This window comes from Phyllostomus hastatus, unplaced genomic scaffold (genome assembly GCF_019186645.2).
Source record: "Phyllostomus hastatus isolate PE091 unplaced genomic scaffold, TTU_PhHast_1.1 phas_contig_34, whole genome shotgun sequence".
Lineage (NCBI taxonomy): Eukaryota > Metazoa > Chordata > Mammalia > Chiroptera > Phyllostomidae > Phyllostomus > Phyllostomus hastatus.
The window spans coordinates 30,418,173-30,442,537 of record NW_025333857.1 but is presented as its reverse complement, the minus strand read 5'-3'; the positions used below and the strand labels follow the sequence as shown (position 1 = coordinate 30,442,537).

General features: G+C 38.9%; 1 protein-coding gene and 1 non-coding gene across 5 annotated transcripts in view; both read right to left on the bottom strand.

Moving 5' to 3' along the window:
• The window catches only part of CFAP95 (cilia and flagella associated protein 95), a 183,988-nt gene that overhangs the window by 64,221 nt on the left and 95,402 nt on the right, over positions 1-24,365 (bottom strand). For 3 of the 4 annotated variants that reach the window (XM_045840750.1, XM_045840748.1, XM_045840751.1), the window contains one exon: positions 12,226-12,491. The exons of the other annotated variant lie outside the window; for it this stretch is intronic. In XM_045840750.1, the coding sequence (XP_045696706.1) occupies positions 12,303-12,491 (189 nt within the window). In that variant the 3' untranslated portion in view covers positions 12,226-12,302. Of the gene's footprint in view, positions 1-12,225; positions 12,492-24,365 lie in introns of those variants that run through there. 4 annotated transcript variants of the gene reach the window in all.
• LOC123820345 lies at positions 1,951-2,057 on the bottom strand. The gene has a single exon (XR_006785961.1). It is a non-coding gene; the product is annotated as a U6 spliceosomal RNA (small nuclear RNA).

Sequence of the window (24,365 nt, the reverse complement as noted above, 5' to 3'; positions counted from 1 at the left end):
TGCAGACATAACCATTATAGCAATTATCATTAAAAATTATTGTTTGTTCATAGGTCTATTTCCCATATAATCTATGGTATTAGAGACAAGTCAGTCCTAGGTGTTTAATAAATACTTGTGAAATAAGTGAATAAGTAAATACAGAACATACATGTCTAACAAAACACAGTACTACTATGTCTCCCACTGTGAAAAGTGTTTATTATTCAGAAATCATTTACAGTCCATTAAATAAATGTCAGAAAGAAAATCAGCATGCAAAAGCTTACAGCCCAATGAATTCTCACCAAGTGAATAAACACAGTGCAGCAACTACCACCCAGATCAAGGAAAGAAGCATGTGCTTCCCAAAACAGCCCCGAAGCGCCTCCCAGTCAGCCCCCAGAGATAATTACCATTTCACCTTCTAACATTAGTTTTTTAATTCCCATTAATGTTCCATAAATTTCATGTTTTGAACTTTTTAGAAATAAAATTACATAGTAGTTTTTTTGCACCTGTGGACCCAACTACCTTTTCTTTACCTTTTTTTGTGGGGGGGATCTAGTTTTGCTGAATTTACATAAAAGTGTTTTAACTACTTGAAAAAGCAAATCAACTTACAGGAAACAGTTTCACATCACAAAGCTTGACTACCAAATATCACATATCTGTTACAATTTTTTAGCCAGCATCTTCAGGTACCAGCATTCAACACAAATACTTTTTTAATGTTTAACTTTATTTTAGAATAGTTTTAAGCTAACAGAAAAGGTGTGAAGACAGCATAAGGAATTATATACTCCTCAATCAATTTCCTCTGTTATTAGCATTAGTGTGGTATATTTGTTACAATTAAAAAACTAGAGTTGATACAATATTATTAACTAAAGTTCACACTTTATTCGATTCTCCTTAGCTTTTAACTAATGCCCTTTTTCTGTTCCAGGATTCCACACAGGATGTTACAGCGTATTTAGTAACCATGTATCCTTAAGCTCCTCTTGGCTGTGGCTGTTTCTTAGATTTTCCTTGTTTTTGATGACTTTGAAAGTTTTGGTGAATACTGGTTAAATATTTTATAGAATGTCTCTCAGTTGGAATTTATCTAATGTTTTTCTCGTGATTATACTGGATTTATTGGATTTTAGAGGAAGGTCACTCAGGTCAAGAGCCATTTTTATCACATCACGTCAAAGGTACAGACTATCAACATTATTATTAACATTGATGTTGACCTGACCACCGGGCTGAGGATTCTCCACTATAAAGTTACTCTGTTGCCCATTTCCATCTGGTACTATTTGGAAGAAAGTCACTATGTGCAGCCCACACTTAACACATTGGAATCTATGCTCATGCCCTCCAGAGTGGAATATCTATCTACATAATTTGTTTGGAATCTTCTGCATAGGAGATTCTCTATTCTTGCTCATTTCTTTATTTATTCAATCATTTATTTACTCATGGATATTTATTTTATACTTTGGGTTAGAGTCCAATATAATTTTTTTTAATTTTGTTGCTTAAAATTATGTTCCAACTGTGACCTTTTGGAGCTTTTTCAGTTGACTCCCATGTTCCTTTGACATATCTCCATCACTGTGTGTGTGTGTGTGTTGAACACTTTCTTTTTTAAAAAATTATTTTATTGTTGTTCAATTACAGTTGTCTGCGTTTACTTCCCACCACTCCCCAACAACCCCAGCCAAACTTTCCTCCCTCCCTTGCTTCCACCCATCCTTGGTTTTGTCCATGTGTCCTTTATAGTTGTTCCTGAAAACCCTTTCCCCCTCCCCCCATTATCCCCTCTTCCTCCCCTCTGGTTACTGTCAGATTGTTCTTAATTTCAATGTCTCTGGTTATACTTTGCTTGCTTTTTTCTTTTGTTGATTAGGTTCTAGTTAAAGGTGTGAGATCATATGATATTTGTCCCTCACTGCCTGGCTTATTTCATTTAGCTTAATGCTTAAAAATATGGAATGCTTCCTGAATCTGCATGTCATCCATGTGCAGGGGCCATGCTAATCTTCTCTATATTGATCCAATTTTAGTATCCGTGTTGTTGAAGTGAGCACTGTTGAACACTTGCTTACTCTCTGGAGCTACAAGATGCTCCAGACTCATCTTATACATCTCCTGCTTCATTGAGAACCAACTGTACCTCCAAGGAGTTCTAGTGCCACAAACACTTTTATGTCCAACATCGCCTCAGGGTGGGTAGCCAATGTATATTTTCTATGGTTCAGTTCTAAAAGTCTAAACATGTTTTAAAATTTCATCATTGAAAGTTTTCCACAAATAATCCATACCTCCACCTCTCCTTAGCAGAAATGGAGAGGATGAGACAATCTGCTTATTCTCTACTCCTTTCTCTACTCAAGTCTTCATCTGAGACAAGCTCATCTTCAGAGAAATCCAAGATTTTTCAGCATGCCATATGTTTGGCAACCTCTTGAGATAATTTTCTCCACCCAATTTCTCTAAAATGAGAGGCCTTAAATTTGACTCCACACCCACTTCATCTACTTTTTAATAACTGTCTTGTCACGTCTTTCAATTACCCATTTCCTTGAGTTTTTTCTTCCCTTTCACAGCCAGTTTTGCAGTTATTCAATAAAATCAGAAATGCCAACAGCTTCTTTTTCTATCTTTCTACTTTATGAATCAGCTTTTTGCAAACTGCACTGGACTTTAAACTACATAAAAGAAAGAGGCATACTGAAAAGAAATGCTCTTTATTTTATGATTTTCCTCTGTTCTTTTCTTCAGCTGGCTTGAACAGAAAAGTGTTTCCAGATTCCTCTATTTGCTTGAGCCTTTAAAAAATATTTCTTTTATTTGGTGTACTTCAATTTTTAAAATGCCACATTATACTGTGTGCAGTTTGTTTTTTTAAGTAGTGACTAGTGGCTTTTCAATGGCTAACTTTTGGGCCTTTTTTAAAAAAGCTCAGTCAACTTGTTTTAAAAATCATTTTTGATTGTTCAATTAGAGTTAGCATAAAATATTATATTAGTTTCAAGTGTACACCCCAATGATTAGACATTATATAACATACTAAGTGATCATTCCAATGAATCTCATACCCATCTGACACCACACATAGATATTAGAATATTATTGATTATATTCCCTATGCTGTAATTCCATCCCCATGATTATTCTACTACTACCAATGTGTACTTCTTAATTCCTTTACTTTTTTCCATCCAACCCCATAACTCCCTCCCATCTGGCAGCCAACAAAATGTTCTCTCTATCTATGAGCCTTTTTCTGTTCTGCTTGTTCATTTTGTTTTTTAGATTTGTTGATAGATATGTATTTATTGACATTTTATTATTCATATTTTTATCTTTTTTTTTCTTTTCTTCTCCCTCCTTCTCCCTCTCTCCCTCCTTCTCCTTTTTCTTCTTCACATTTTATGTGATACTGACTTGGTGGTGATGACCCTTTAACATTTCATGTAATACTGATTTGGTGATGATGAACTCCTTTAACCTTTTCTTTTCTGGGAAGCTCTTTATATTAAAGAATTGGAAGCTCTTCCAATTCTTTTTTTAAGAGGAGAAGGGAGGGAGAAAGAGAGGGAGAGAAACACCAATGTGTAGTTGCCTCTTGTGCACCCCCTACTGGGGACCTGGCTTGCAACCCAGGCATGTGCCCTGACTGGGAATCAAACCAGTGACTCTTTGATCTGCAGGCCAGCACTCAGCCCACTGAACCACACCAGCCAGGGCTATATGTCTTTCAATTCTTAATGATAGCTTTGCAAGGTAGAGTAATCTTGGTTGTAGGTTCTTGCTTTTCATTACTTTGAATATTTCTTGTTAACTCTTCTGGCCTGTAAAGCTTCTGTTGAGAAATCGGCAGTCTTATGGGAGTTCCTTTGAAGGTAACTAACATTTCTCTTACTGCTTCTTAAGATTCTCTCTGTTGTTAATCTTTTGCATTTTAATTATGATATGTCTTGGTGTGGGCCTTTTTGGGTTCATTTTGCTTGGGACTCTCTGTGCTTCCTGGGCTTGTGTGTTTATTCCTTTCACCAGATTAGAGAAGATTTCCATCACTATTTTTTAAATAGGTTTCTAACTTCTTGCTTTCTCTCTACTCCTTCTGGCACCCACATGATGTGAATGTTGGTAAACTTGAAGTTGTCCCAGAGGCTCCTTACACTGTCTTCATTTTTTTTGGATTTTTCTTTCTGCTGTTCTGATTGGGGTTTTTTTGTTTGTTTGCTTGGGTTGTTTGTTTGTTTGTTGCTTCCTTATATTACAAATTGCTCTTTTTATTCTTGGCTTCATCTACTCTACTGTGATTCCCTGTAAATTATTCTTCACTTTAGTTAGTGTATTCTTCATTTCTAAATGGTCCTTTTATGTTTTCTATATTATTTTTTGCTGTTGAAGTTCTATCTACTCTTCTCCTAAATTCATTTGAGCATAATAGAATGAGTGTTTTGACTCTACATCTAGTAGGTTTCTTGAGTCCATTGTATTTAGTTCTTCCAGAGTTTTGTTCTGTTCATTCATTTGGACATGTTTATTTGTCTCCTCATTTTGGCAGCCTCCCTGTGTTTGCTTCTGCATATTAGGTAGAGCCAATATGTCTCTTGGGCTTGGTAGAGTGGTATAATGTAGTAGATGTTCTGTAGGATCCAGTGGCACGCCCACCCTGTTCACCTGAGTTGGGCACTCCAGGTGCATGCCCCCACTGGAATGGGCTGAGTAAATCTTCCTGTTGTAGTTGAGCCTTGAATGCTGTTGGCACATCAGTGGGAGATGTTTACCCCAGATAAATTGGCTGCAAGGACTGTCTGCAACCACCATGGAGAATCAGATGTGCAGGGGCCCACTCCACAGAGCAGGACTTAATTCAGTGGGGCTCTGGTCCCTACTGGGTCTTCCCCTTGAGTGTATTATTTGTGGAGGTGGTTGGGTGGTGCTTTAACATTGTCTGAAGCTGTACACTGGGTTGGCTGGGTCTGGGGCCTCCTAGAAGAGGCAAGTCAATGTCAGCCACCACCTATGTTCTGCCCAGAGCCACTGGCATGAGCTCCAAAGTGATCTGCAGATGACCACTACTTGTGAAGGACTTGGAGGTGACCAGAAGAGGCCAAGCTGTGAATCAGGCCTGGCTTCCACTAGTGTTGTGCCTGGGGCCACTTAGCAAGAGGTACAGGGAATACTGAGGTCAGATATTACTTGAGAGATTTTAGAAAGGTCTGAAGCATGAGTCAAAACAGATCATTCGCATGGAAAAGCCACTGGAAATAGGTTGGGTGGGCCTGCAAGTTGGGTGGGGTGGCAGTCTCAGGGAATCACCAGGGTGGAGCAAACAGTGATAGGCAGGTTGAGGGAGTCTCAGATACGGTATCTGCCTGCTGGCTCTGTTGGGGCGAAGGGCAAAGAAAATGAACAGTGGCCTCTGCCAGCACTTCCGTCTGGAAGAAAGCTGTCCCCCCAGCTCTCACCCTGATGCCAGACAATTAAGATCCTCCTGTATGTCCCTGGTGCCTTTTGAGCTGCTGCCCAGTGCTGGAGCTCAGAGGGAGGGAGTCGCAAGTGAGTCTGAGTAAGCCTGTGTGGGCCCTTTGAGAGGAACTGCCTGGGTCCTTAGAAGTCCTCCATCTCACTCAGCCCCAATCTCCACTGATTTTCACAGCCAGAAGTTATGGGAACTTCTCTTCCTGGTATGGAACCTGGGCTGGGGGTGCCTGTTGTAACTCTGGGACCTCTCACTCCTCAGAGGGACCTTTGCAGCTGATACAACTCAATTTGTATCTGCCACATGTGGGTGTGGGACCAACCTTTTCCACGTCTTTGCCCCTCTTACCAAGAAGTTTCAATGTGACTTCTTTATATCCTTAGTTGTAGGACTTCCATTTAGCTAGATTTCAGGCAGTTCTGACTGATGGTTGTTCTGTAGTTTAATTGTATTTTTGATGTGGTTGTGGGAGGATTTGAGTATCCTGTTTATCTATGCCACCGTTTTGACCAGAAGTTTCCCCCAATCAACTTTTTAATCATCAATGTTATGTCAATTATCTTATCAATATACTATCTGAATTAAATCTACTGGGGGTTTGTATAAATTTTTACTAAAAATGTAAGTAAAAAGCATCAAAATATACAATATTGAAAAATATTCTTTTAATTCATTTTTTTATTTCTCCCCATTTTCCAATCATAGCTTGAATTTCTCCTGTCCCAAATATTTCCTAATTTGTTTCAGGTTTTCTCTTTCAATTTGTTTTCCTACTTGATAACTCTACCCATTTGTATAGAATGAAATTAAGTTTAAGTAAATGCAAACTTTCTTCTAATAATTCTTGAAGTTAGGCTAAGAACCTGTAGAATATTGCATAGCCATAAATGAACATTTATTAGGCATCTACATAAATTCAATACATTAAGTGTTAAGGTAAAAAAGATTGTCATTAAGTCCTTAGTCTGGTAGTACAATGTAGAATAAAATATTTATTATATACAAATACTCAATTCTGCCTATACTAAAATGATAGTTGAAAAAAATGAGAGTGAAATCATAGGCCACAAGTTCTAGTGGTATGTAATTAAAATAGAGTAAAATGTAGCATAAAGTTTTGAGAATGTAAAGCAGGAGTTAGCCATTACCCTTTGTTTAGAAAGATAAGAGAGAAAGTATAGATCATGCACATGCCAGTTACCATAACACGTAGGGTAAACCTATCCATATTTCATCATTGTGAAGTTGAATTTTTAAGTCTGTTCCTTAAGAGAGGTACTTGGGCTTCTTCCCCCTTATTAATGGAGCCTGGATTTTTAAAAATCTACTTCAAATGTGTATGTGGTACTCACTGGATACTCAAAAGTTAAATTTGTCCCCCATCCTTATTTAGAAATTGCTTAGAGCAATATTTTCCCTACTATTTTACATTAAATACTAATATTGCAAGAAATATAGATGGATATTCCCGGCAAAAATGATTCTATGATGAAATGGTTTGGGAAATGCTGGATTAAATGGGGTTTAACTGCCTTCTGTTCTACAGAATTCCTCGGGGTCTTTAACATTTGAATGTGTATTGTAATGCTCCAAGACGGATGTGAGGATGTGACGTACAGCGTTCCCCACAGGCATTTGGCCACAGAACACTTTCTTCAAGGAACATCTATTAATGCCCCCAGATAAAAATTCAGGAGGTGCTATATTAATGTAAAGAGCAAGGAAGAAATTTAAAATGATTGTTGGGAGGACGGTGATGCTGTCAACAGCAACCAAAAACAGGAAAGAGCAGTTTGCAATAGAAGATTACTTCCTCCTGAAGTAACCCTGCCCAGTGGAGACGAGCAGTGCCTGTGGCGGGGCTGGAGTCACTGATCGTTATTGATTAGAAGGCCTCCGCCACACAGTCTCAGGACTCTGATCCATTACAATCGCTTCTGAGATAGGTCAAAAGTAGCTTTTTACAAATATTAGTCTAAATACCAAGTTTGCAAAGGATTTACACTTTCAAAAAATAAAGAATATTGAAGACCTTTCTCTATGTAATGAAATGAAGAAAATTTCTTTTCTCAGAAACTGGTGACTGAATGGATGGTTTGATGGTCCTCCGAAGGTGGAGGCCAGGCTTCCAGGTCCTCAGGTTAGGAATAAATAGGCAGAGTTTACGGGCAAGAAACAGGAAAAAGGTGTAAGTGCTACTTCTGAAATAGAGAAGGGGAGAGAAACTGTATTGGAATGTGAAGTTTTGATGACTATACAGATTCAAGAGAAAGGGGAGGAGGAAGAGATGTGAGAGCAAAGATGTTTAGTGGGAGTTTTCAAGTAAATCGTCACGTGCTCATCCTTATGCCCCAGTAACTGCAGTAAGGTCTCAAAAAATAATATGCTCTGTGTGGTTTGATTTTTTTTTAACAAAGCAATGTTTTGTTTGGCAGAGAACCAAGAAAGCATCTGTTTGCACAGAAAAAAGGGAAAGCCAACTTCCACGTGGCCTCTTCCGTGACTTCGTTGGCTTCCTACCCAACATCTGCTTGCCCCCTTCCCTTCTCTCTTCCTGACAGGACAGGACCCTGCTTTGCCTCCAAAAGCCACCAACAAGATCCAGAGGAAGGTAACCCCATTCACAGCTCCAAACAAGATTCTGGATTGTCTAAGCCAATCATGCCTTTGCCTTCACCTGGGAGTGTTTTAGGACTGTGCATGTGAACCAATTTTGGCCACTAAGACAGCATGGAAGAGGCTTCTGGGAAAGGTTTCCTGCCTCCGGAGAAACACATGCAAGAGACACCATTTTTGTTCCCTCTGGACATTTTCATGTCTGGACACGAGGCCTGGAACAGCTTTACCCACCTTGCAGCCAGTGTAAGGAGGGCAGAGGCAAGGAGCCGCAGAGTGTGGACGTAGTGCACTGGGGGCCTGCCCTACCGCTGGACTTCTTGTTACATGAGATCACAAATGTGCTATTATTTAAGCCAGTTTTAAAATTTTGTTTCTTGCATAAGTATGTGAACTAATGTATACCTATAATAACATCACTCTTACTAATTTATATTCTGAAAAGTTTTCCTAGGTGGGAAAGAAAGCAGTACAGTTAAATCCAGCCCAATCTAAATATTTTATAATCTGCAGCCAATCTAACCTATGTCACACCTTTGTGAAATTCTTTTGTGACTGTCATGCCCACCCTCCTTCCCCCCCAAAAGAATTCTGTGCACTATTATATCAGTCAGGATTCTCCAGAGAAACAGAACCATAGGATGTACATATCCATGTTTATGTGTTAAGACCAAAATCTATAGCATGGGACCTCAGGCTGAAAAACTAAGGGAGATTTGATGTTGCAGTTGAAGTCTGAAGAAAGTCCACTGCAAAACTCCTTTTATGTTCAGGGAAGGTCAGCATTTGTAGTCTAGCCAGGCCTTCAACTGATTGGATGAGGCCCACACATATTGTGAAGAGCAATCTGCTTTACTGGAAGTCCACCAATTTAAATGTCAATCTTGTCCCAAAATACCTTCACAGAAAAATATCCAGAATAATGTTTGACCAAATTCTGGGCACAGTGGCCTAGTCAAGTTGGCACATGAAATTAATCATCACAATTATTGTTTTATTTCCTGACTAATCTTGGGACTGCATTACACTCTAGGCATATCCCAGGCACTGGGTCACAACTGTGAATGCTTCTGTCATGTGTGTCATGGTAAATGACAGAATGAAATTACAGTTCCACATTAAGGTGATCATTGAGTCCAAGACATGTATAAAGAACAGGGTAAAGGCCAACCCTGGGAAATATCTAGGTATTAGCAGTAGGAGGAGGAGACAAGCCAGTGATAGAGCAGCAGGAAAGAGGAAGGATGGTGCATCTGTGGCTCACTGAAGGAGTCTTGGGTCAGTGTTACCAGTGCTGTGAGAAACTGAGGGTGTCAGAGTTCAGAAGACAATTTGGGACCAGGTCTTTATGAAGCTCTTGGCCCACTCCCCATCTCCATCTTCAATACCACACAACCGTGGGAGCTCATTCCTACTCAGACTCAACCAGATTTGCTATGCCCCCACTATTAGGATATAGCCTCTGCCTTCTCCACCCTAATCTCAATCACCAAGATGCTATCAGTTTTGCCACTTTTGTACTACTCCTTTCCCTCCACCAAACAACTTATTCTTTCATATTTGTTCCACTTATCCTTAGGTAAAGGGTTATAATGTCTCCACAACGAGTGAGGCATACAGATGAGAACTGGGACAAAAGCATGAACTTAGCCCCATCTGAAGAGCGCCCACGTCACACCCCTGCTGATCGTCGCTGCATCAAAATGAGGCCTAGTGCTGCCCGATATGCCAATCTGTCTAGGACACACAAATCCAGATTTTTACATAAAATGTCCTAATTTAGAAAATTTAGTTTGATTTCTTTGTGATAAAAAAAAGAACATGCTGGCATACTAAGTAAAACGTATCTGTGGGTTAAATTTAACTCAAGATCACCATTGTGATATATCTGCTTTGGATCTGCCCAACAAATCTCCCGTTCTCCCAGAAGCAGTCTTCATTCTGCCTTAGTGGGCTCACACCAAAGCCAAAAGAAAAATGCCAAATAAATTTGTGTGTGCACACACACACACACACACACAAATATATATACATGTGTGTATATATATATATATATATATATGGAGAGAGACAGAGAGAGAGAGGTGGGAGAGAGGGAGGGAGAGGAAAGAGGGAAGCTAACTTTATAAATGCACAAGAGAGAGTTTTGTTTTGATGTCTCAGGTGGAACCCCATCAAGCACCCATGTGGACTCATCAGGAGTGTGGGCATTTCTTAAACAGGACATTCTCCAATGATCAAATCCAAGTTCCAATTGTTCTTGCTTGAAATGTGATGTTAATCATTGTGACAATATAGAATTCTTGCTAAAACAGATTAATTTTATTTTATTTTGCAGGTACTAGGTATTCTTAAAAGGTAATTACATGGCCATTAAGACATTTTCCTTACAAAAGAAAATGATGAGTAGCTTGAAATCAGATTTGCATACTTCAAACAGCTGTCCACTCTAGATATATTAATGAATGTTAGGAGTGATTAAATTTGAATCTGTAGTCTGTGGAAGGGAAGGTCACCCTAGGTGGGTATCCACTGGAATAGGCAATATATAAAGAATTAACATTATATTGGGTTGGCAAAAAAGTCCATCTAGTTTTTTTCATAAAATAAAAGGCACAGTTTTCATTTTCACCAATAACTTTATTGATTTGGATATTTTGTACATGTCTGCTATCTTCCATGTGGTGTAATGTTAATTGTTATTAATGTCTTCATTTGATCATCATCAAGTTCAAGTGGTCCACCTGACCATGGAGCATCATCCAGCAGGAAATCTCCAGCATGAAACTTCACAAAGCAGTTTTGACACATTTGGTCAGTCACAGCACCTTCTCCATATACCACACAAACCTTCTTTATGTGTCTTGGTTGCATTTTTCTCTTTCTTGAAATAATAAAGCATAACATGCCAAAATGTAGCATATTTACTTCCATCTTCAATATTAAAAATGGCTACAAAAAATCAGCAATTGTGATAAGTTGTTCTAAATGCATGCTGGTATGACAGCTGTCACAATACAATCTAATAAAATTGTTTTGAATGAAGTTAAAGACAACAAAGTGCTAGTAAAGCCATCTTACAGAAAAGGCCAACCCAATATATATGTGTGTGTGTGTGTGTGTGTGTGTTCATACATATATAATATACATATTTGTGTGTGTATATAGACACAGTTTAAAGTAGCAAGAAATTATAGTAGAGCTTTGCTAATGAATGCTTATCTGGCTTATCCACATTTTCTGTATTAATTATCATTTCAACACTCATACGGCTTATAGTTTTTCTCATATTTTGCTAATCAAGAGTTGGAGGCAGTGGTAAATTAGCATTTATCATGAAACCTTATTTCATGAAATTATTTTTTAAAGGATTATAATGAGTATATTTAGCCTAAGTTGACCAAACAATTAAACCCATCCTCAGTAGAAATAAGAGTTCAAATGTACCTCAAAGATCAACTAGAATTTATGTGTGTAACCCTGGGCAGCCGACTGAAACCTCTGTGGGTCTCTGCTCACCTGTAAAATTGGAAGGTGAGCCAAAACAACTGCTAAGATTTCTTCTGAATATAATGCTAGATTACTGAATTTTCTCATCATAAAGTTTCACTAAGAGTTTGTCTGCATCTCTGCTATCCCATGCACTCAGAAAGTGTTAGATTGAATAAGGAAAAACACTATGCTGAATAGACCCTCCACAGTGCTGCTAGCCACCACAGAAAAATCAAGGTCTATAAACACTCCTCCAACACCCCTATACACACAGTCACACTATTATGCTGCCAGTGGTACCCAAATGCCCACCATTGGAGATTCATGTCAAATCTAAACATTGTCTTTATTTTTATTCACTTAAAAGTGGAATTTAAATTCACTTACTTTTTAAAAATTAGCCACACCCTAAGAAACCATAAGCTTGATTGTGTTAGCTTTATGCTTTTTTCCCTAATAAAATTTGAATAAATACACATTCCATAAGTAAAATAAAATAAAATTATACCAAATACTATTTAGAATTGTACACCTCAGTGGTATACATATTAAACTTTGGAAAACACCAGAGTAGCTTATGAAATGATTATGCACACTGGTCTAGAATATAAAATTTTACTTTTAAAGAATACTAAAGTATTATTTCCATTGCATTTATTAGGATAAAAACATCATCAGCTGTTAAATCCATTATTCTTTCATTAGTTAGAGAATCTGATTTCATACATTATTGTAAAAATGGGACAATGGGACCACCAGTTAACGGGTACAGTTTTTGTTTTACATGTGAATTAGCATAAACCCCACTCTCATCATGCCAAGTGTGGATGCCACATCTTTTGGAACCATTTAAATCTGTGAACTGAGAACGGCATTTCCTGTGGACTATTGAATAATCATCTTGACAAGGATAATCCTATGGGAGGGGGGAGAAAGAAATGATATTGAATAATTAAAATATGGAAAGAGAAGTAATACCTAACAGTCAGTCTTCAATGTATTAGTCTTATTATGAACAAAGGTTAATTTTTAAGTACTTGATTAATTTAACCTCTCAAATTACAAATGCCTCAATGAAAAAAATGACTATTGCATTTCTAAGGACTTATAATTTTGAAAGAAGAAACTAGTTCATGGTTGTTTATTTATGAAACTAAAAATAAATTATTGTACATTTAAAATTGTTCTAAACCATAACTTACAAATAAAGAATAATTCAAATTTTATGATCATCTATAAAAGACCCAAGCAATTATAATTTATCTACCATTCAAAATCTTTTAAAAATTAATGTGTTATAATCATTGCAAAGAATAATATCTTAGGTTATATATTTTTTCTTGGGTTATATCTTTAATAACTGCTATCAAGTCACACTTGCTAGTGAATGCCAACTTCAAAGATTCATTTCTACAAGATATTTACCTCAGTGTAATCCAGTATAATGTTTAAGGTGTTTCTCCCTAGGGCACTTCATAAAAGCTTGTATTGTGATAAAATGAGACACTATCACTGACCATTTCCCAAAAGAAATACTGATTTTTTTCAAATTACATCAAGGGTAATGGTGGACAAGGAACATAAAGGCCTCGAACTGATTAGATAATTTCTGCCTTAAATGGATACTAATTTTAAAGCACTAGGACAATACTGAAATTAAATCACCAACTCTATAAAACAATGAAAGAACACCAAAACATAGTTCAGATCTTAGATTGGCTTTATTGAAAATAACTGAAAAATTTAACCCTATGTTCAACCATAACAATCATTATAGTGTCTTCTTATTCACAGAGTGCCTATTATGGGGTGGGCATGGTAGTTAAGTGTTTATATATTTTAATTCACAACAGAGCTCTGAAGTGGGAATAACCAACCCTACTCTACATAGAAAAAAAGAAAATTTGCCTAAAATCTCTGAAGGAGAGAATTTAAAGAGTGCCAATATTAAGTGCTTCAGCCAGGACTTCAAACTAACACAGCTGATTGTACTGACTATAAAACCCATGATCCTCGTAGAAAAGCCTCATGAATTCTTAATAATTCAGTGATGAAAAGAAGGACGAATAAATCCTAAAGTTACATCTTATCCGTGTTCCTTTCTACATACTTTGGGCTTTTGCTTTTCTTCCTTGGGGTCTGTTTCTTTGTGGCCTGTATGTCTGTTTGTTTTGATCAGATAAAGGCCCCTTCAATGCGACTTGAGCAGCACCGGACAAAACTGCCCTGTGAGAGAGAGGCAGTGTCTGCTCATTCGTGCCCTGCTGCCATCAAACTGAAGAGAGTGGCAAATGCAAGGTCAAGGTGTTGTTTTAGCATCTCTTAGGCAAAGAGGACAATTCATTCTGAGAAGCCGAGTGGCAGGATTAAATGTGATGATTTAGGAGAAGGATCCTAGCAGCAGAAGGGACTAAGATCAAAGGTGGAAAGGACTGTGTTTAGGAACTGTGATTAGAAATGGATCTCAACTATCCATGTCATCAACTGATGGATGGATAAACAAAATGTGCTCTATTCACGCAATGCAATATTATTTGGTAATAAAAGGAATAAAGTACTGATAGATGTTATAGCACAGAGAACATTATGCTAAGTGACAGAAGCTAAACCAAAATACCATACATTGTATGACTTCTTATATGAAATGTCCAAAATAGGCAAGTCCACAGAGACAGAAAGTAGCTTTTCAGGAGATGGAGAAGAATGACGAGTAACTATTAATGGGTGTGATGGCCAATTTTTGTAGTAACTTGACCGGATCATGGAGCACCCCCCCACACACACGTGCCTTGCAATGCAGCTCACAGCCTTATGGACCTCAGAATATCCATGAGCAAACCTGGAAGGCTCTGATCATAGAGTTCTCCAAATGTGGAGGAAATATCCTTTGCCAATAAGGCTTAAACAATAGCTGAAATGGAAAGTAGGAAGATAGGAACAGTCTGCCTGGGAAATTGTAGGAAGAAGAAAATAAGGGAAAAGGAAAGCAGGATGCCAGAAACAGCCAATGTATTTCCTAACGTACCCATCCCTACCTAGACTTTCATCAGGCAGAGTCTTCTTGCCCTGGACAGAGAGAAGTGCACTAGATAAATGAGAGTAACGGTGAAAAGGCACTGGGGGTGGTCTCCCGGGCCCCATCTCTCGTGAAAACTTTTGAAGCAAAACACCTCTGCCCTTTCATTGGCCTGGGGCACATACGCTGGTAGGACAGCACTGTCAGCAGAAGGAGGCACTGAGAGTCATCAATCCTGAGCCACTTTCGATATTTTGTGGCATAAATAAGACCCTGGAGTAGCTGCAGTTCTGCAGAGAGGGCTCAGCTCTCAGCTGCAGAGCTGAGCATTATTAGCTCTGGGACTGAATGGAAGTCACAGAAGGCTTCTGCGGGATCAACAGTAACTATGGGAGTAAAAATAAGACTGAGTAATCCCAAACGTGCCACGAGGGTTCCAACCAAGTCCAGAGAAAAAGAAAGAAAAATAGAAAAAAACTGACAGTTAACCAAGTCTGCAGGCCACTAATGCCAACAAGGAAAAGAGCAATCAGGTGGACTAGGGATATCATCCCAGAGACCAGAACAATCAAAAAACAAACCAAAATCTTATTCTCCAGCCCCCCCGCCCCCCAGCATCAGGATGCTAAGTCATATCCCTGTCTCCATGTACCTGGATGCCACCTTAGGGAGAGTCACTATTGTTGTATAACAGGCCAATGCATACACAGCATGTAAAACAATAGCCATTTTCAGATTCTTTGGGCCAGGGGTTTGGAAAGGGTACGTGAAAGACAGCATCTCTGCTCCACAATGCTGGGGGCCTCGGCTAGGAAGACGTGAAGTGGGGCAACAGGGGAGGTGACTTGAGGGCTGGGGCTGGAAACCTCTCTCATTCCATTGGTAGTTGATGTTGGCTGTCTGCTGGGACCTTAAAGGTTCTCCCCAGATGCCTGCTAGGGCTTCTTCATGGCATGATAACTGGGTCTGAAAACGAGGATGGCACAAAGATAACCAGGAGAAAGCCATACTGCTTTTTATCACCTAACCTCAGAAGTCACAAGCATCACTTCCACCATAGGCATAGTTCACACAATTCTAGGGGAGGTAATACAGATTCCGCGTCTCCGTCAAAATCACACTGTAAGAGCATGTAGGATGGCAGTATGTGCTGCAGCCATTTGGGGACAATTAGAATCTGCCATAAGGAGAAAAGCAGGGTGTGTTAGGGTTCCCAAGACTACCTCTAGGTTCAATGACTTGCTAGGAGGACTCACAAGACTCAACATACAGGGCTCTGATTTATTACAGCAAGTGGATACAAAGCAAAATCAGCACAGGGAAAGGGCATATAGGCTGAAGTCCAGAGGAAACCAGGTGCAAACTTCCAAGAGTCCTTTTCTAGTGAGTCACACAGGATACACTTAATTACCCCAGAAATTAGTTGTGAAATGCTCTCTACTGGGGAAGCTCACTGGAAACTCAATGGCCAAGGTTTTTGTGAGAGCTGGTCAGAGGTGCCCTCTGTCCTGAACATAGCGGAATTCCAGACTTGCAGAAGGAAAGCAGGTGTTCAGCATAAACCATATGGTTTGCACAGTTTAGGCACAGTGAGCCATTCTTATTAGGGAGTCTTATCTGGAAAGCCAAGGTTTTAGATGTCAACCAAAAGCCAACCTTACAAGCAGCCTTTATAACCGATAGCGGTCTCAGCTCTTGCTATGACAGTTCTTTGCTGCAAACAGGGCACAGGGAAGGATCTCTAAGAAAGTGAGTTTTTCAAGGGAGATTAAACACTTCCTACAGGAACTATTTAAATTATGGAATCAGGCCAATCTTTAAATGGATGAAAGAGTTAGTGTTTTCCCACTGGTGGTGGGCTTGGGAAGAAGGCTGGTTATCAGTTAGATGCATTTCCTCTGCATGTGTGAGTTTCAGACAGTTGCTCTATTTCCAACACCCTAACATAATAATGAAATGTTTATTCAACATCGATTTAACAGGAGTGGGAAGACGTGTTTAGAGACTGTGTATAGAAACAGATCTTTGAATTAGACACGTTGTTGGCTGATCCATTATTCTGGTGCTTCACAAACTCTGAGTTCTGATGAAGGTCATGGAAGATAGAACAATCACTGCAAGCTTTTTCTGAGCCCTTCAGATGAGGGTGACTGGAAACATTTGTCTGAGCTGTGCAGTGAGTGGGCCTTAGCCCACGATGGCTCATGCAGAGCCAGGCTGAAGGAGGCATTTCACAGGAAGAACCTTGAAGACTTACCCAGCTAACTGGGCGTAAAGAACAGAAGATGTTCCACAGCCTCAAACCTGTATGGCTGGGAGAGTTTTAATACCATTAAAAATAATAAGAAAGACACGGAGATGAGGAGGACATGTTTTAGGAGGAAAAAGTGAGGCAGGCTTTAGGCATTTTAAAGTGGAGATGACATCAGTACAGAACTTTACTCAGAAGGTGGTGCCGTGGAACAGCTGGCCTGGAGGGAGGTCCTTGCCCTTGGCACGGCAGTGAGCATGGACAGGAAAAATAGCTCTGAAGGACTTAGTGGGGCCATGAATTATATCTGAATATAGACTGTGGATTACATAATTATATTGTATCTTTTCTGAGGTTGAAAACTACTGTAGCTATGAGTCCTTGTTCTTAGGGAAACCACATTGAATTATTTAGAGGTAAAGGGCCAGAATATCTCCAGTCTACATTCAAATGGTAAAGAATTGGTGACTCTGCATGAAGATTATATGGGAGTTCCTTGTGCTATTCTTTCAACTTTCCTTTAAGTATGAAATTATGTAGTCCTCAAAAAGCAATGGTTGGAGAGCCATGGAGTTGGATGAATTCACTGAGATTGTGCAAAATGAGAGAAATAGGGTTCTGGGATCCAAATCTTGGGGACACCTAGGGCTGGATCCATAAAGAAACCCTGAAGGGCACAGGAGAGATACGGAGAATGTGTTGCAATGTCATTGACTCTGAAGGGAGAGGGAGGTCAAAGAATGCAGCGGTAGCCAGCCAATCCTCACTTCAAAAGAAGCATCGTGGAGGGTAGGACCTGACAAAACACAACCAACAGTAAGGATCCATCTCTCATCATCTTTGAGGGTACTGTTTCAGGGAAAGGCTGAGAAAGTGAAAGGAAGTGTCCTGATAAAAGATGGAAAAGTAAAGAGCACCAGATAAGTGAATACTGAGGGCAGCAGGCCCTGCAGAATCAGAAACCACTTAAGACGAAGCAAGAGAATCACTGTGGGTAGGGTGCAGGGGAATCTGTCTTAAGGTTAAGAAAGCTTTCTTCCTTTTTTTCTCTTTCTGTTCTCCTTTTTAACATCATAGGAAAGCAAGTTAGGGTGTTAGAGGCTCTTCTTGGTGAATAGGGCCCCCAATCAATATTCCTTTATTATGAAGGACAGATTATAGTTTTACCACTTATATCAATAAAATATATCAGTATATATTTAAATTATGGGTATCCTATTCTTAGCTACCCATCCCTTCCCCATTCCATCTCATCACTCCTTGGGTGTTATATTCTAATCTAAGAACCATTATATCCCAAACCTTTTTTCAGAATAAATGACCTTGCTGGTTTTTAGTTAACAGTACACCCAGTCTTCACCCAGTTTTTCCCCAGTCTTCCAAAGGACTGTTCTGTGGTTATTCTTTCTTTATTTCATCCTTTTTCTTTAGGACCTTTTATTTTTGATCATTTTATTTTCAAAGTCATTTTTAATTTTAGGCCAGCCTCCTGGATCATCAGTAACTCTGTCTAATTTAATATCACAGGATAATTTGAAAGCATAGTTCAATTCTTTCATCCAAATCATCCATAAACATGCATAATGGGTTATGTTTCCTGGCCAGGTCGGTCACGGTGAACTAACCTTGGGTCCACCATCACAGACAGCTCTTGCACTATGCACAGCCGGCCGGCTGGCGTTCACACAGCGAAGGTCCTCCACCCTGACATGCCTAGAAGTATGCTCATTCGGGGTACTTCACTTACTCTTAAAAAGGCATTTTAGGCAGCAAACTTATTAATGTGTCACATTGAATGGAATGAAAATAGGCATAAGAGCAGATTGCCGTCACACTGTTTCATTTTTTTAGTATGCATTATGCATAAAATTCTTTAGCACTTATATGTAGTTGACTAAACACCTGTCTTCTGCAAATAAGGTTGTCTTCTAAGCACACACGCAGAGTGATGTGGAAGGAAAAGAAAAATTCTCCTACAGCCAGTGAACTCTACCAACCCTGGGGATCACAGGGGTAGGCATCACAGACAGATCCCTCCATTCATCTCCTTCACTACATTTAAAATCATATCATTTCTATTGGATATTTTATCCCCCGATGGTTTCATTACACACATCAGAATAATTGGCAAATATAGCTATAATAAATATATAACTAGTTATATATTTTGTTACATATGTAAGAAACATTTACTATCCACTTTTACTTGATAAAATTTTACAAAGGAAAAGTACTTATAACAAATTCAGGTATTCAACTAAAAGAAAGTCATCTTAGGAAGTGCAAGAAAGTATAGGTTATGGGTATAAATGTAAACATTTATATCATTAATGAGTCCAGTCACCATAGTAAGGTTTCATCACAAAGAAAAATGTGGGGATCCACAGGAACAAACATCACAAAATAAGCTGACAATATCACACAAACTTTAATAATGGCCAACATCAAGAAATAAGCAGTATACTATACTATTGAAACTTAGCTATTGACTACATTTTTTCTTCCTTATGCACAAATTTTTTGGTCCTATCATTTTAATCACATAAAATATATATCATTTTTCTTACTCTTCAATCTATATTATGTGAGGACATCTATAAATCTTATACATTTTTTACTTTCTATTGACTTTATTAGGGTGACATTAGTTAATAAAATGATATAGGTTTCAGGTGTGCAGTTCTATAACACATCATCTGTATATTATACTGTGTGTTCACCACCCCAAATGAAGTCTCCTTCCATCACCATTTATTTCCCCATCACCCTCTTCTACCTCCCCCCACCCTTTTTTCCCTCCGGTAATCACTGTATTTGGTCTGTGTCTGTGAGTTTTTGTTTGTTTGTTTATTTGTTTTTGCTTAACCCCTTCATCTTTTTCACCCAGCCCCACAACCCCCCTCCCACAACTATTTTTCGTGTTTTATATTTGTAGTGGTATAGTTAGGTATAAATTTGAAGCTTAGAATTCTCAATTTAAAATTGTTTTTGTTTTTCTCCATTACAAAAGTCAAATATGTCACTGTAGAAATGAAAGATAATCAAAAAGAAGAAAATGAAATCTCCCACTATCCCAAGTTTCTTAACACAGAACTGAGCTTTATGACTTACACCAAAACAAAAAGGAAATCATGGTTACTTAACTTCAGAAGTCAATATAAGTGCAAATACAATTACTGAAAAACTAAATACCAAACAATAATTCAGAACTGAGTTTCCTGAAAATAGATAGCCACAATTTCTCAATTGTTGGTTATACACAAGATGAGCAGAAGTTATAATATTTATTTCCTAATTTTCAAGTAGACTTGAATTAAATGTCTGCCAATGCCCTTAATCAAAAAGATTACTTGGTTATAATTAAATGACTACTAGGATAGGACAGGATCAATGAAAGAGGCAGGATCAATAAAAGAGAATCAAATCAAAGAGTAGAAGTTGAGAGCCAGAGAGCTCATGAATATCTTTCTCTCTATATTAGTGAAGATTCTCTGGGAGGGAAAGAGAGAATCAAAGAGATGGAGATTTTAAGGAACTGGTTCACACGACTGCAATGGTGGAAACTCGGGCAGAGTTTCTATGCTACAGGGGTTGAGTCAGGATTCCCTCTGCTCCAAGAAACCTCAGGTTTTTGCTCTTAAGGCTACCATCCACTGGTGGGACAAGGCCTACCCACATGACTGAGGATAATCAATAAGGCAAATCCTATTGTATTCCAGTTAACTGAGAAGAGCTGCAGAAGTCCTGTGGAACTACATAACTCAGCTGCCAATAGATGCTGAGGTTGAAGCGGAGACTCAGAATGAGAATTGTTTGCCTATAAGATACAAAATCATGCCTACATTTATACATGCAAGGTCAGCATACATATATATGTACAACATACAATGAGATCTTTCAGGATGAAATTTAGATTGAGGGAGGCCACCATCTCCTTCTGAACCCAAATAATAGAAGGCTAGCTTCATGGCTAACTAGCAGCAGCATTTTAGAATATACACTAGGTACAACTGTATGACCCCTTCTCTCTTCTCCAACTTCACCCCTGCCACTACTTCATTTTCAGAAAAATCTAAAACTCTCACTTTTTTTTCAGTTAATAATAAATAATAAGATACACAAGCATATTCAACAAGAGGTCATTACTTTTTTATTAGTAGATACTGAGTCAGAACAGTAACAGGGAAAAAGGAGAAAATTTAATAGCAGGTATATTATGATGCAGTACAAAGAAAAGTAGAACTAAAATAAAAATCATGAAGATACATCACAGAGCCTGGAGCATTACCTAGTTAAATTTCAGCCTCAATTTTCTGGGTAGAAGTTTTGCAAATCCACATTTTATTCTAGACTGCACACACACACACACACACACACACACACACACACACACACACACGCTGTCTACACCGGAATAAAATTGCCAAAGTGGAAACGGAAAGCTAATTTAGTTCCGATGAGTGGTGCTTCCCACAGAACCCCTACCCTGTCCTAGATTCACTTTCTATCTCAGCTTTCAGTGTTTTTCAGCAAGTCTGTCTTTTCCTTGTCTCCTTTTTATGGTAGGCATATCTTCTTAGGAGTAGGAACACTAAAGGCAGTTCTGAGCTTGGGGGAGGGAGTTTCTTTCATGTGAATGAGCCTCATTGAACAATAAAGAGCTCCTAATGATGCTGTCCACATTTAACTCCTCACCAAGGTGCATTTTTGTCTGGGATGATACTCAGAGTATTTGTGAGTCAATACAGCATGAACCAATCAGACAGAGCAAGTCCCAGAGGTCTCTGATCAGGCAGGTGTTAAACTTCTAGAAGGTCCAGGCTAGGCAAACTCAGCCATGAAGCACAGGAAGCCCAGTGCCCAGGGCCCACACTACTGTTGGAGGCTTACAAAAATGTTTGCATTTCTTTTAAAATCAGAATTTTAAAAATGAATATAACAACAATGTAACTATACTTATACTGCTAAATTGTACACTAAAAATTAGTACATTTTACATTATGTATATTTTACCACAATGAAACAATGCAGAAGCCATTTAGAAAAGCTAACTCTAGTAAATGATAGAAACTCCTAGCTAAGTCAGGAAATGATGCTGGTAATATAGCATTCATAAATATCTCAGGGCAGAAAACTTTGGCACCTATTATACTGAAAATTTTATTTAAAATAGGGTGTAAAGTCCAAAAGTATTTCCCAGGAAGAAAATGAGTATTGTATACTTTAGTTTTGTGTAATAATATTCATTCATATATTGGCAATAATTTCAAGAATGTTAACAAAAACAGGCTCACATAACATGGCCATAAAACATAATAACATAGTAAAAATATTTAAGGAGGCAGTATAAAAGAAGGGAGAAAAGATGGGTAATCTTTACAAAATGCCAATGAAAAATATAGTCTAAAAATGTATTTTTTAATAAGCTTTTAAATCCAAAGAGTTAATGTAATCCCACTTGGATTATGTTTGTTTTTATACCAATGCAGTTGCAAAATATATTGTTCAATTTTTTCTAATGGAAGAAGGAGACTGTGAAGGCAAAAATGCTTAATGCCCAGGAAAGTCAGCATGCTGCCCCGGGTCTGGGGAGTCCAGGGCAGAGCCTGGGCCTGCCAAGGTGGCAGGGTTCTGGGGGGGATTTAAGGCCACAGCTAATTTTCAATAAGCACAAAAATATCAATATTTTAACAATGCTATCTCCACACCAGTGCATAGAGGCCCAGTAGTAGGACAGGCCAATCCTGCTGTTACTGGAAATGATTCTTTTTTAAAAAAATATTTTTATTGATTATGCTATTACAGTTGTCCCATTTCCCCCCTTCACTCCCCTCCACCCTGTATGTACACCCTCTCCCACCCACTTCCCTCCTTTTAGTTCATGTCCATGTGTCATACTTAATACATTCTTTAGCTTCTACATTTCTCATACTATTCTTACTCTCTCCCTATTTTCTGCCTACCGTCTATGCTACTTATTCTCTGTACCTTTCCCCCCTCTCTCCTCCCACTCCCCTGTTGCTAACCCTCCATGTGATCTCCATTTCTGTGGTTCTGTTCCTGTTCTAGTTGTTTGCTTAGTTTCTTTTGGTTTTGCTTTAGGTATGGTTGTTAATAATTGTGAGTTTGCTGTCCTTTTACTATACATGTTTTTTTAAATCTTCTTTTCTTAGAAAAGTCCCTTTCGCATTTCATATAATAAGGGCTTGGTGATGATGAACTCCTTTAACTTGACCTTATCTGAGAAGCACTTTATCTGCCCTTCCATTCTAAATGAAAGCTTTGCTGGATAGAGTAATCTGGGATATAGGTCCTTGTCTTTCATGACTTGGAATACTTCTTTCCAGCCGCTTCTTGCCTGTAAGTTCTCTTTTGAGAAATCAGCTGACAGTCTGATGGGAACTCCTTTGTAGGTGACTGTCCCCTTATCTCTTGCTGCTGCTAGGATTCTCTCCTTCATTTTTACCTTGGCTAATGTAATGATGATGTACCTTGGTGTGTTTCTTCTTGGGTCCAACTTCTTTGGGACTCTGTGAGCTTCCTGGACTTCCTGGAAGTCTATTTCCTTTGCCAGATTGGGGAAATTCTCCTTTATTATTTGTTCAAATACATTTTCAATCTGTTGCTCTACCTCTTCCCCTTCTGGTACCCCTATAATTCAGATTTTGGAACTTTTAAAGATGTCCTGGAGGTTCCTAAGCTTCTCCTCATTTTTTTGAATTCTTATTTCTCTATTCTTTCCTGTTTGGTTGTTTCTTTCTTCCTTCTGGTCCACTCTATTGTTTTGAGTCCCCATTTCCTTCCCATCATTATTGGTTCCCTGTGCATTTTCCTTCATTTCTTTTATGGTAACCTGCATTTTTTCATCTAATTTGTGACCAAAATCAACCAATTCTGTGAGCTTCCTGATCACCAGTGTTTTGAACTGTGCATCTGATAGGTTAGCTATTTCTTGGTCGCTCAGAAGGATGAGTTCTGGGGCACTGATTTGTTCTTCTATTTGAGCCATCTCTCTCTCTCTCTCTCTTTTTTTTTTTTTTGGTCTGGTGACTTCTGTTATGGTGAGGGGCGGAGCCTTAGGTGTTCACCAGGGCTGGGCACCCCAGTCGCTAGATTGTGACGTTGTATATGAGGGCGGGGCCAAGAGGGAACAATGGCGGTAGCTCCATTCTCTGTGGGACCTCAGTCCCCCCGCTGGGATCCTGGGTTGTGCATTCTGCCCTGCTCCACAATCACCACCTCACTGGGTCTGCCAGCTGCCGCTTGCGTACTCAGAGTCCGCCTGTTTTGATCTTGCGTGCCCCAGATGCCTTACGTGCTCCGGATTGCCTTATGCACCCAATTCTCCCTGTTCTCCGCGCCGCAACCCACACCCAGCTGCTTATCTCCGCCCCTCCTACCGGTCTGGATGAACGGGTCTATTGCAACTTCTTGGCTGTCCGACTTCCATTCAGATAAATTCTCTATCAGTTCTGGGTGTTATTCTGCCTCTAAATTGTTGTTGTTCCAATCTTGGTTGTGCG